Source organism: Daldinia caldariorum (genome assembly GCF_022478825.1).
Source record: "Daldinia caldariorum strain CBS 122874 unplaced genomic scaffold F4812scaffold_2, whole genome shotgun sequence".
Classification (NCBI taxonomy): Eukaryota; Fungi; Ascomycota; class Sordariomycetes; order Xylariales; family Hypoxylaceae; genus Daldinia; species Daldinia caldariorum.
This window is the reverse complement of record NW_025953038.1, coordinates 2,802,640-2,814,201: the sequence shown is the minus strand read 5'-3', so window position 1 is coordinate 2,814,201 and position 11,562 is coordinate 2,802,640. Positions and strand designations below refer to the sequence as shown.

The window sequence follows — 11,562 nt, the reverse complement described above, 5'->3', positions numbered from 1 at the left end:
TATGTATATGACAGTGCATCTTTTATTTTTTATTTTATTTATTTTTTATAGATAGATTGGTTCAGCAGCCTTGTCTTCTCATTTCGGCTGGGATACAAGCTGGTTTAAAGCAGTTAGAAAAGGGGAAGATAGCGGAGCTCGCCAGGGCTGACCAAGTCACCTAAAAAGGGGTGAGTTAATTGGACCAGTTCCTTTCCGGATTAGAGTTAGCTGATCCATGTCATATTGTGTGCATTTTTGGAATATTGTGGGACTTGATTGGATGGCTTCTATGTTCCTGCATTAGTCCCCTTGTAATGCCCTTGTAATGCCCTTGCTCCAATCCAGGTACTGACTGCACAGTGTTGTACCACATGGCACTGACTGACATGCGTTTTCCCTAAATTCCCTTTTGGTGAATGTTTGTCCCTCCCGTCTACACAGTACGTAGAGTTATCACAGTCCCCACAACCCCTTCATTCATTTCCGCCATATTAACTTTCATTCGCTCGTTCTCCTGACCCCGGTCAACGAAAAGATACTCTGCATTTGTACTCGGTCAATCACCTTCTTTTCGTCCCTTTCGCTTCTTGCAGCACTCTTTCTCTCCTTCATCCCATTCACCCCAACGCTTAATTCAGGAGTCCCTCGACAATCGGTCAACCGACCCAACTGCCTGCCAGCGGGCGTGCCATTCCTTAATAGCCAACTTCCGAGTCATTCGTTTTGTGCCTTATCACGAGTCATTCATTCCGGCTTTGCGTTGCCTAGGCAATTAGTGTTGATACGCCGATTTCGTAGAATATCTATTATTCGATTCCAGCAAAGTGGGCGGGATTATTGATTCAACCGGCGCTTCTTTCAATTTTCGACGACTATCCCGAACACGGTTTTGGTATGAGCCTAGAATAACAACCTCCATTTGATCGACGCCTGCTTTGATATTTTAAGAGAAGGGATAGAGGGAGTGAAGTTGGACACCATGGCGGGGCATTCCATTCACAGTCGTGGTCACGGCCACGGCCACGGGCACCATCATCTTCATATAAGAGGATTGCCTTCGGAGGCAGAGCAACCTGGTCTATTAGAAACCGGACACGGGATTGGCAGCTCTGTTTTGACCGGAACGAATACCATTGCCCAACTAACCCCTAGGGAAAACAAGCTCGATGAGAAGCCAGTCGGGGCTTCCATGAATATTGCAATTATCCTAGGTGTTTGGTGAGGATCCATGTTTAAGCATTTACTTTGGCATAACTAACAAAATTACGCAGCATCCCGGTTGGAGTTGCGTTTGTCGTCTTGGTTTATTTACATCACAGGACAACAGTCAGACAGAGGAAAGAGGATGAGACGGATAAGTATAAATCAATGGACTTTGGTCTTGAGGGCGCTGTGCCCGGGAAAGCTGGTAAGAGGCGGAGTGCTTTCTTTGGGAAGGAGAAGGACCCGAGTCACAAAATGCAACTTTCTATGGACATGAACCTTTCCAGCCCTTACCTCCTGCCCCCTAATTTGCAAAACTCGCGAGAATCACTCGCGAGGACCCTTAATCAGGCCGAAGATCCATACCGACCTGTTACTAGCTATGGAGGTAGTGATGCGGGCTCTTTACGCTCTTCCCAGAGAGGTCCCGATCGTGGTTCATCAGGACCTGGACAGAGGCTCGGTGTTAACACACCTAACGGGCTTCCACCATCTCCTCTTCAGCCAGTGCCTCCTGCCGCAAAGCGATCATCAGGCCGCCAGTCGGGAGGGAATGAACCTGTGATTTCGGCTAAGAATGAATTCCGTTTCGTTGATGATAGCACAGCTGTCCCCAAGGTTCCAGAAATTCAGGAGCCGGCTGCTGCAGCTTCACAAGTTCCGTCTCGGGACTTAACATCCAATTCTAGACCTGTTTCTACCGAGTCCGTCAACGCGGTTAATACGAGCTCTCCTGCAAAGTCTGCTCAAGGATTAGGTATCATAGATGCTCGCGCCTCTCAGAACTCCAATGCTAAATCGTCCCCTGCGGGTGCACGGCCCCCAAGGAACGAGTCGCTTCCTGGATCCAACACCGCGGATGATTATGAGAATTACACGGCACATTTCCAGATTGACGATGTAGATGATGAGGTGACGGCTAGCGGCGATCGACACGCGCAGCCGCGCGGAAACGAGCCTCGGCAACCGGCCTCCGCTGGCCTGGGTGTACCAGGTCAGGATAACCGAAGGCTGTCCGTAGGTTTCCGTCCTCTTCCGCCGGAGGATTTCCTCGAGTCTGAAGATCCTGAATTCAGAGCCAACAGAATTCGGTCCTTCTACAAGGAGTACTTTGAGGAGACGAAGACTGACTCTGGCAAGCCACCCCCGATTCCCCAGCAAGTAGCGCAGAAAGCAGCCTATTATGACGATTACGATGCCAACTATCTGGGCGAAACCGCATTTTTCGATCCTGATAGCAATGCATTCGTTATGCCGTACGCCCAGCCTGTTACTCGCCGTGCTATGACTCCCCCTCCAAGTAACCGACGACCAATGCCTGGATCCGGACCTCGTGGACCGCCTGGACCACGTGGCCCTCCCGGACACGGCCCTAATGGAAGCATGAACATGCCCGACGGACCCCGTGGACGACCCAGGGCTGGCTCTACCCAATCAGCTGGTAGATGGGCGCCGATGAGTCCCCGCCCGGACTCGTCAGCCTCTAACCGCGTTGCGGGCAATGGAATGGGAGGAAAGCCTCGAAAGCCGATGCCCCCTCCTGCTGCGCTTAGCACGTTGCCTACTCCTTCTAAGCTGAGAGATGACTCGTTTGCTATTATGAACTCTATTGATTTCGCTCCTCCTCCTACCATGAAAGACCTTGCAGCCGGTCGATCTCAAAGCCCTGTTGGCGAACGTAAACCCTACGTCCTAAACACGCCAATCCACTCACCGTTAGTGAGTGCTTTCGATGAGACGCCGGCATTGCCTAGCCCGTAAGTAAATCCCTGATGAGTTTTTGATATTAAATACTAATAAGTTTCCAGGCATCTGTTGCGCAAATCAGGCACATTCACTGCCCTCGACTTCGCTCCCCCGCGCCGGTTTAAGGATCCTGAGGCGACGAGCGATTCTGGAAGTGTTGTCAGCAACCGTAGCGGTATTTCGTCTGCTAATCTCAGTGCCATTCGCGGCGGTGCTGGCAGAGTCAGCCGTCTACCGGGAGATACCGTTTTCACGCAGCAGGCGATGGGCAACACTCTTAAACCATCATGGAACATGAGGAATTAGATCAACTAATGAAACATAAAGCTCGATATACAGTCAGGATCGCGTAGGCGGCAGTGGTATAGCTGTCTTGTATATCTGGTCAAATATGTAGTGTTAATGCCGCTTTTCTTCCATTCGAGGGAGTAATATGGGAAGCAAATCATGATCGGCGAAGCATTTTACCTTGCATGGCGAAAGCATATAGAAGGATCGGTTCACTTTGTACCGACAGATACCTAGGGATTTTTTGTTTATTGATTTTATTTGACAATATATAACCAATCAGTGTGGCTAGTTCTTTTCTTGTAGGCGTTGCAACATAGTTTCTGTTAACTCATCTTTAGTCTACCTATACTGTGTTGTAATATGGATTCTTTTGGCTTGTCTGCTTGTACAATTTGCTAGGTAGGTGTATTTAGATATCTTGTCTCTGTGACTTAGGACCTACCGCGCAGGTGCTCATGCTTTATTAGCTGACGAACGCTTACTTGGACGGTGGCGCATGTATCATTCAGGGCCGCTTTGTTTATAAGATGCCTCGTGTAAGAGTTGTTGATTTTTTACTCCGGCTCACTCTCCGCAGGCGATCGTAGACCGGCGGGAATGACGTTGGGGAGAAACTATAAATCGTGCATTATATGCCTACCTACGTACCTACGTAAACCCCCAAAGCAAGGAATCGATTGTCCTCTTTGAGATTATGCCTGCCCGACGTAGAGGGTATAGGGCTTACAGTTGCGTGAATTATGTTATCCTTGTTTTGACTTGTCTATGAAAGAACAGATGTTTTGATGCAATATCTTTCACGAGTGCGGAGAATGAGTCTCGTAGTTCGCATAGAAGCAGACATTATCTCATATTCTACCTTATAGCTGTTGTTATTCTATTTTGTAAATATCGAATTGGTGGATATAATTAGAAGCATACCTACTTGGCCAATTGTGTGTGATATCATACTAGTTCGCATCATGGCTTTGTAGTCAGGGGTAAATCAACATCTGTGAGACAAAAAATGGAGTCGTTCTTATACATGAGACGGTTGGTCCTCGAGTTCTAATTCTTGGTTGGTAGTTAAACCTGATAAAGTATCTTGTTTTTTTTTTGTTTTGTTTTTTTAAGATATTCTCTCTGATTCGCCACTAGTGATGTAGATTACTTGAGCAGCCCGGGCAGTACCTACCTTACCTAGAGAGCGGTTAATACCTACGCCACAGCTGCCAAGCGTCCAGGGACAAGAGCGCGGAAAGAATAGCGCCAATACGTTTAAGGCATTAGTGTACCCTGTACAGCACAAACTAAGCAGCTGCTAAGTCGGCCAAAATGTTTAAACGAAGTCACTAAAAAAATTAATCATAGCGCCCGGGGATATTCCCACAAAAGCTGCAAGGTTAAACTCAATTGGAATTACCTTCCCGGATCGTCCATATCCGTCTTGCATTGAAATTTCCAACTTTTTTATTATGATAGGTACATAGTACTGCCAATCTTCACCCATGGGGAGTCGCAGCGCACCCCTTGTCGACCTTCTTTCACCTTTCCCATTCTCTCCATCTTCTTTTTCGTCTTTTCAATCTACCTAGGTATTGTGGTTCACTTCTGACGACATTTTCAAGTCTATGACTTAATGTGTTAATTCAATTGACCTTTGTTTTGTTAAATGGAATCCAACTATCGTAATTTCTACCTACCGAGACTTATTACAAACTAGAACTCCTGGACCCGTTCCGCCCCTTCTGCCCGTTCTGGTTTGCTGCATTCCTATCCTATCATTTCCAATTTCCTTGCATAAGCTGAGAGAGGGAACACGAGAAGTGAAGGGACAAGCGGGAACGAGAAAGGAAAAAAAAAAAAAAAAAAAAAAAGAATAATAATAAAAATTAATACAGAGCTCAGCCACGCCTTACCGACATAGTAGGAAGCTCACCCCTTGCACGGTGGACTTTTCGTACCTAATGTATTAGCCCTATTCGTCGGTTCTAATTCGCTCTCCCCAATTGCTCTCGTTAACACTGCTCACCCGTTGGTTGTGCCACTGTATTCCCCCATATTGTTGTCCTATTGTCGTTCTTTGCTTTCCCTTCTGGCGCCCTCCCCTTCGCGTCTCAAGACGACCCAACTCGAAACAGTGGCCAAGTCGACTGTCAACTTCACTAAAAAGAGTTACGACTCTCTCTCTCACCCAGTCTTATTTGACTGTGAGTTGATTAAGTCGGCCTAGCAGGTTGCAGTTGTAAAAAGGTGTGTGCTTCTCATTTTGTTTGTTATTCATTAAGAATTTGTGCAGTCAGTGGCGATTTGCGACACATTCCATGATAACCTCATTGGACCACCATAAGTACCAGCGCCCCATTCATCAGAACTGTGTTCCACTTTGTTTAGACCCTCTTGCCATCAGTTATTAACGTTATATTTCAAACTGTGTTTTCAGCTGTCTACAATGTTCTTCACCACCATTCTCCTTGGCCATTCCGTGATGCTAACATGTTGCCCCCTAGGCATCTCTCTGGATTGTTAGCCAGGAGGCAGTTTATCATGTCTTCCAACAGTACAAGTGCCGATACGTCCACACCGGACTCAGTGTCGAGCCCGCCTGAAAGCCCGACTCAGACTTCCAGTCCTCCAGCAGAGACTTCTAGTAGTAGTACACCACCACCTTCTCCTCCCGAGACCACCTCCACCAGTACCCCCGATCCGCCAACATCAACTCCGGACCCGACAACATCAACTACTACCTCGGCGCCGCCACCACCGCCAACTACTACTACTCCTACTCCTACTACCACCCCCACCACTACCAGCTCCCCTGAGACTACTAGTAACTCTGCACCCCCAGCGCCTACGACTACATCAACATCTACTTCACCTGTCCCTACACCAACGCCACCATCCAGCTCTACGACGGAGACACCACCACCATTGTCATCAAGTGTTGTCATCACTACAACCCAAGTGACCACTGGTGAAGATGGAAGCACTTCATATGTCACGATTACCTCGACTCAGCTTGCTGCGCAGTCTTCGCAGTCAACAAGTCAAACATCCTCTACAACAGGCCCATCGGATGCAATTATATCTCCGGGCGCTTCCAATTCACCTTACATGGCCGAGCAGGCCAAAATTGCTGTTGCTGTTGTAGTTCCAATCGCTGCCGTGGCGCTGCTAGTTGGTGCGGGTATTTTTTTCTGGAGGAGACGTAAGCAACGGAAAGATGCTGCAGAGGAGAGGCGGAAGGAAGTAGAAGACTACAGCTACAACCCGAACAACGACCCGACTTTGCCAGATGTAGGAGGCGCCGTTGCTCCGGGGGCTTACGAGATGAAGGAGGATGGCTCGGGATATCGTGGCTGGGGTTCTACTACTCTTGCGGGTTCAACCGGGCGAAAAGCTTCCACCACTATGTCTGGTGGTGCAGCAGGTGTGGCCTATTCGGACGCAACGTCGCCAACTAGGGGCAATTTTTCTGACACGAGATCAGGGGATGGTTTAATGAACGACCGGTCTAACTCTCCAACGGAGGGTGAGATCCTCGGCGCTATGGGTCCGGATGGCAATACCGGCAACGGTGACGTTCGCCGTGGACCCTCGAATGCCTCGTCATCCTACAGTGCCGCCGGCAGATCAGATGGCTCTGGTGACAATGGCGCCTCTTACGGAGGTCCGGCTTATCTAGATCAATATGGTGGCAACAACCCCTACGCCGATGGCGCATATGGTCAACCTGTCATACGGGATAACCCAGCTCGACGTAATACACGTATCGAGAATCCGTCGCACTACCCTCAACAAAGCACGGGCATTTCGCAAAACTTCTAAAAGCTTTTCTTCGCTGATTTTTCATTACTGTTCAGATGATACCCGAACCTGGGCAGAATACATCTTTATTCGAGCAACGGTACTATGTCGTTTTTTTAACATTCTGTCCTTGGATTCGAAAAGGAGTTCCAGCGGCCTTTTGCATCACAACTTGCTATCCTTTGTGCATGATATTTCTATCAGCGAATCTGCTCTAGATGTGTTGTCCAGGAGATCTTAATTTCAAGGTTTAAAAAACTTACCAATGAGGGGGATATGGAACTACTATATATATTCGGCTGAAGTGACTTCCATGGTCCAGAGTCTCGGGTCTTGTTTCTTGGTGCTTGGATTACTTGCGTTTCACTCTCATATCAAACTAGTATCACCATCGTTACCTATCTAGTACTCAAAGCGACATACAACTCCCTCGTTCACCTTTCGATACCATTGTTACCTACTAAACGGGACAACTCAATTGATTAGCTTACGAGGAATTGAGGAGCACATGAGGAGTTGACGGGAATGCGTATGGACAAGAGACGGGGTGACGGATCTGGCTAGTGATGCGGGATTACGAGTCCACTGACATTGGCTTGGATGAAACCGCTCCGGTTTGGTACAAGCCGTCTCGTGTGGGAACGGTTGTAGGAACACGAAAGTGTTTCTGATCGATAATGATAAGACCACGACGAGAGCATTGTCTATATTATAAACCATGGACTATACGACCCTTGCTTTATTTTGTGACAGGTTTATATTTGATGCTTACCATCCACATGTAAGATAGATTTGCCCGAATTATAGTTTAGACTTCTGTTAGTTTATAATTTGTAGGATGTACTTATTGCTTATATATTGTAGTGTTTTATGTGAGGTATGTGAGGTATGCGAGATATTGCTGATTTAGTTTCTCATAAGTCTCTCACGAGTTTGAAATAAGTACCTAGGTACCCAGGTACATAATAGCTTGGTACCTAATTATTGGTTGTCACTGGCATATCAAGTCGACTTAAGCTTTCTATTAATATGTGCTGCAAGCTTTATACAAATCATTTGAGTTGATGCTAGTGTCATCCAATTTCAGCATTGCTAGCCGAACCTTGTTTTTTTATGTATGTATCTAATGTACCTATCATTGATTAACATAGTTGTACGCCACACGTGGCGGCTCAAGTTAATTAATTAATGCTTACCTTGTTATCAGCTGCCGCTTCTACAAGATACGTTGTCACCCAATCTGTTCTTACCCATACATCTTTTTTCTGAATACGCCTCATCATAGCATGGCTTCAAGGTATGTACGAGCATGGCATTTATCGAAATGCTTAGTTTATTTCTTTTAAGAGTCGAATCATGCTTTTCCCATAACATATACGACGCCGGTACCTGGGTTGCTTGTTTCTTGGGACACTAGGAGATTAATAAAGATAGCGCCGCTTCGTGGTGGGATAAGGAAAAGGGGGAGGAAGTGGCTGCATATCTACGTGCATATGCGCCTGGCATATGTATAACACGAGAACTTGAAACTTATGAGCTATTTCCATTTGTATAGGTCGAGCTAACAAGAAACGCATCGTCGCAGGTTCGGCCACTCGTCACTCCACCAGCGAGATTCCCGCAGCGCCCTGTTCGAGGGGTACAACGGCAGCGGGCGTAATAGCGCCGACCCCACGAGGCGAGCGAGCCCGGCCCTAGGCGGTTATGGATATGGGTATCCCGGGGGAAGTAACGGCGCACCAGCCGGTGGGAGCAACACGTATCTAGGCGTGGATAGTAGGGGAAGTTACAGGGCGGCGACACCGAATTCGAGGTATGGGATAACCTACCAACTTACCTATACACACAACTATCTACCTATATCCCTAGAGCCCCTGTGCCTGAAATCCGAGAGGGAAAGGGAATGAGCTAACTGGTATGGAAATATGTATAGGGGCCAGTACAGCGACGCGGTGCTCAACGAGCTCGAGAGCCAGAACGACCAGCAGGTCGAGGGCATCTTAGGGAAGGTCAAGATCCTAAAAGATGTGAGTTTCGTCCTGCTGTTGATGCTGCGCGTAAGTTGCGGGGGAAAGGTTTTGCTTGCTTGCTTTTGGATATTTTATTACTATTATATTATATCATCTTCAAAAGGCAAAGAACATGGCAACAACCAGTGTAGCTGCGCAAGAGAAAGTTTGAGACATGAGATGAGCAAAGGACAAGTGAACTATATGAAATAGATTTATGCTGACGCAACCTTGCCCCGGTCCTAAGATGACGACGGCTATCGGCGTCGAGATCAGAGAATCTTCGGCGCTCGCGGAGAAGATGAACGATACTTTCGATTCGACGAGGCTCAGGCTACGCGGTACCATGAACCGCATGCTTGTCATGGCCGAGCGCACAGGTGTCGGTTGGAAGGTTTGGCTAGCCTTCTTCGCCGCTGTCGTCTTGATTTTCGTCTACGTCTGGTTATTTTGATTTGATTTCTCCTGCGGCTTCTATCCCTCTATGCATCCAAGTTTTGCGGTTTATGGATGTTATCTACGAGACTAGACGAGATAACGATGCTATCCTGACCAAAAAAGAGATTTAGAGTGAATGGGAGACACCACAACAAGAAAAGCAAGGCATTATGAAAAAGGCGTTTCGGTACCTAATGTTTGGTGTGGGAGCGATATGATATGTAAAGGGGTTATTATTACTTGGGTTTCTCTGAATAGGAGGGCGTACTGCACAATACCTACGGTACGAATTCACGAGTACATTTGGGAGTGATGGGCCGGTCGGCCATCTTATAAGTCTTGTAATCAAATGTATTATATTTCAGCTTTTTACTGTCCTCTTTTGCATTAGAAAATACTGAACACCGGTTGGCTGGCTACAGAATCTCCATAGGAGGTGGCAGAAGAACGAGTAATAAAAGGGGATGATGGGTATCTTAAGTTAGAGAAAATGCAACGTGATGCGATGGATATGCAAGGTGCAATAGCTTCCTTATTTACCTTCACCCTCGAGCTCGACGTGCCGCACCGCTGGCTCGTCGTTGGAATTGCGGGCTGCTTCCGATGCTGTCACCGTCATGGGATAGTATGTCGCTGATAGCAAGGCTGTGTCGCGTCGCGTCGCTGCGTGCTAGACTATGCCTGAGCCTTTGCTGCTGGGATGCTTGCTGGGACGCTTGCTGGGAGACCTGCGCGGCAAAACTCATCTCAGCTTGGTCGTCGTCCTCGTCTTCGTCACTGCTCATCTCCACTTCAGAATCCGTATGCTCATAGCCTCCGTCTTCTGCTTCGGGGATGTCGTCGTCGAGATCGGCGTCCATATCCATACCTGCGCCGTCTCCGTGGCCTAGCAGGTCGTCTTCTTCGATCATTTGGGCCTGGTCTTCGTCGTCTACTTCATCATCGACCCCATAGTAATTGCTGTCTCGGCCGCGAGCTGCCGATTCTCGGAACGCGTCGTCGGCTTGCCTCATCTGCTGCGCTATGAGCTGCTGTTCCGCGTATGCTGCCCTCTGCTCTGGATCATCTTCGTCATCTCCATCATCGTCAGAGTCGTCATCATCACTGTCGTCTTCGTCATCATCTTCGTCTTCGTCTTCGTCGTCTTCATCTCCGTCGTCTTCGTCTTCGTCTTCGTCAGACCCGATACCAAAGTCAGCGTCCGCCTCGGGGATGTCTTCGTCAAGATCCCGAGCTCCGTCTAGTTGCACGTCGTCCATGACTCCATCATCGCCCTGGGCGTCGACGGCGTTAACGCCCGCGGCCTCGGCCTCAGCAAGCTCCTGAGCAAGCTGCTCGCGACGTAGGGCCTCCTGATGTTCTTCTGCCTCGCGGCGTTCCTCGCGTAGCTGATGCAAGGTCTTAGGGATGCCGGGGGGCTTCAGCCAGGCGCTGCCAAAGTTGGCGACGTTCAAGCGGCGGCGCTCGAGGTTCTGCTCATCGACACGGAGACGTGCAAGCGGTGACCGCTCTACCAGGTGTGCCCCGCGACGGTAGTTATTAACTCCATAGGGGGATCCGGCAGAACCATCCTGTTGCTGCTGCGGCTGGTGCTGCTGTTGTAGCTGGTGTGGGTTCGCATCGTAGGCGAAGCTCGAGGAGAGGGGGTTACGGGAGGAGGTGTACCATAGTGAGTGCGACTAGTTCTACCATTGTTAGCTTTGAAGCTAGAATATTAGCCGGGGATGTGGTATCGGGCGGAGTAGGCGTACGTCGCGTGGTGTTAGGTCTGGGAGGAGGGATAACATGGTCGGTCGAGCTGAGCTGAGCTGGATTTGGAACAAGAACGAGGGAGAGTAATGTCCCCGACTAGATGTTAATTAGTGATTCTTCGAGATGCCGAACAATTGGACATTTCGTATGAGTTTGTTTCCGGTCCTGGTAAAAAAGAAGAAGAAAGGCGTTACTGCAAGATTCAAAAGTGGGATGTGGTGAGGCTCCAATTGAAGAATTATTATTACGGATTTCGCTATGACTAAGCAAACCACTCCATTTAGTTAGGTACCTAAGTTATCCAAGGTAGGTGCAAATCGCAGTTGGGAATCTCAGTGCACAAGGAAAGAGCTTT

General features: G+C 48.3%; 4 protein-coding genes across 4 annotated transcripts; 3 read left to right on the top strand and 1 right to left on the bottom strand.

The window, feature by feature from the left end:
• Positions 1-421: 421 nt before the first annotated feature.
• On the top strand, positions 422-3,717 carry F4812DRAFT_194160 (uncharacterized protein). The gene is made up of 3 exons (XM_047930156.1): positions 422-1,200; positions 1,254-2,942; positions 2,994-3,717. The coding sequence occupies exons 1-3, from the start codon at positions 962-964 to the stop codon at positions 3,235-3,237; spliced, it is 2,172 nt and encodes a 723-aa protein (XP_047794128.1). The 5' UTR covers positions 422-961; the 3' UTR covers positions 3,238-3,717.
• A 1,338-nt stretch (positions 3,718-5,055) lies between these two features.
• F4812DRAFT_415602 (uncharacterized protein) lies at positions 5,056-7,126 on the top strand. Its single transcript, XM_047932988.1, has 2 exons — positions 5,056-5,454; positions 5,712-7,126. The coding sequence occupies exon 2, from the start codon at positions 5,749-5,751 to the stop codon at positions 7,027-7,029; it is 1,281 nt and encodes a 426-aa protein (XP_047794127.1). The 5' UTR covers positions 5,056-5,454; positions 5,712-5,748; the 3' UTR covers positions 7,030-7,126.
• A 913-nt stretch (positions 7,127-8,039) lies between these two features.
• On the top strand, positions 8,040-9,734 carry F4812DRAFT_193880 (uncharacterized protein). Its single transcript, XM_047930155.1, has 5 exons — positions 8,040-8,123; positions 8,216-8,305; positions 8,594-8,821; positions 8,942-9,035; positions 9,265-9,734. Exons 2-5 carry the CDS (start codon positions 8,295-8,297, stop codon positions 9,469-9,471), a joined length of 540 nt encoding a protein of 179 aa, XP_047794126.1. The 5' UTR covers positions 8,040-8,123; positions 8,216-8,294; the 3' UTR covers positions 9,472-9,734.
• Positions 9,614-11,498, bottom strand: F4812DRAFT_193740 (Apc15p protein-domain-containing protein). The gene is made up of 2 exons (XM_047930154.1): positions 11,207-11,498; positions 9,614-11,134 (listed from the first exon to the last, which is right to left on the bottom strand). Exons 1-2 carry the CDS (start codon positions 11,240-11,242, stop codon positions 9,998-10,000), a joined length of 1,173 nt encoding a protein of 390 aa, XP_047794125.1. The 5' UTR covers positions 11,243-11,498; the 3' UTR covers positions 9,614-9,997.
• Between the last annotated feature and the right edge of the window lie 64 nt (positions 11,499-11,562).

Excerpts from the sequence above, each read along its gene's own strand:
- F4812DRAFT_415602 (XM_047932988.1), top strand. The coding sequence starts at position 5,749 with ATGTCTTCCAACAGTACAAGTGCCGATACGTCCACACCGGACTCAGTG.
- F4812DRAFT_193880 (XM_047930155.1), top strand. Across the intron at positions 8,822-8,941 it reads GCGGCGACACCGAATTCGAG|GGGCCAGTACAGCGACGCGG; the intron begins GTATGGGATAAC and ends AAATATGTATAG. Across the intron at positions 9,036-9,264 it reads AGGTCAAGATCCTAAAAGAT|ATGACGACGGCTATCGGCGT; the intron begins GTGAGTTTCGTC and ends CCCGGTCCTAAG.
- F4812DRAFT_194160 (XM_047930156.1), top strand. The coding sequence starts at position 962 with ATGGCGGGGCATTCCATTCACAGTCGTGGTCACGGCCACGGCCACGGG. Across the intron at positions 1,201-1,253 it reads GCAATTATCCTAGGTGTTTG|CATCCCGGTTGGAGTTGCGT; the intron begins GTGAGGATCCAT and ends AAAATTACGCAG. Across the intron at positions 2,943-2,993 it reads ACGCCGGCATTGCCTAGCCC|GCATCTGTTGCGCAAATCAG; the intron begins GTAAGTAAATCC and ends ATAAGTTTCCAG.
- F4812DRAFT_193740 (XM_047930154.1), bottom strand. The coding sequence starts at position 11,242 with ATGTTATCCCTCCTCCCAGACCTAACACCACGCGAC. Across the intron at positions 11,135-11,206 it reads CAGACCTAACACCACGCGAC|TCGCACTCACTATGGTACAC; the intron begins GTACGCCTACTC and ends TGGTAGAACTAG.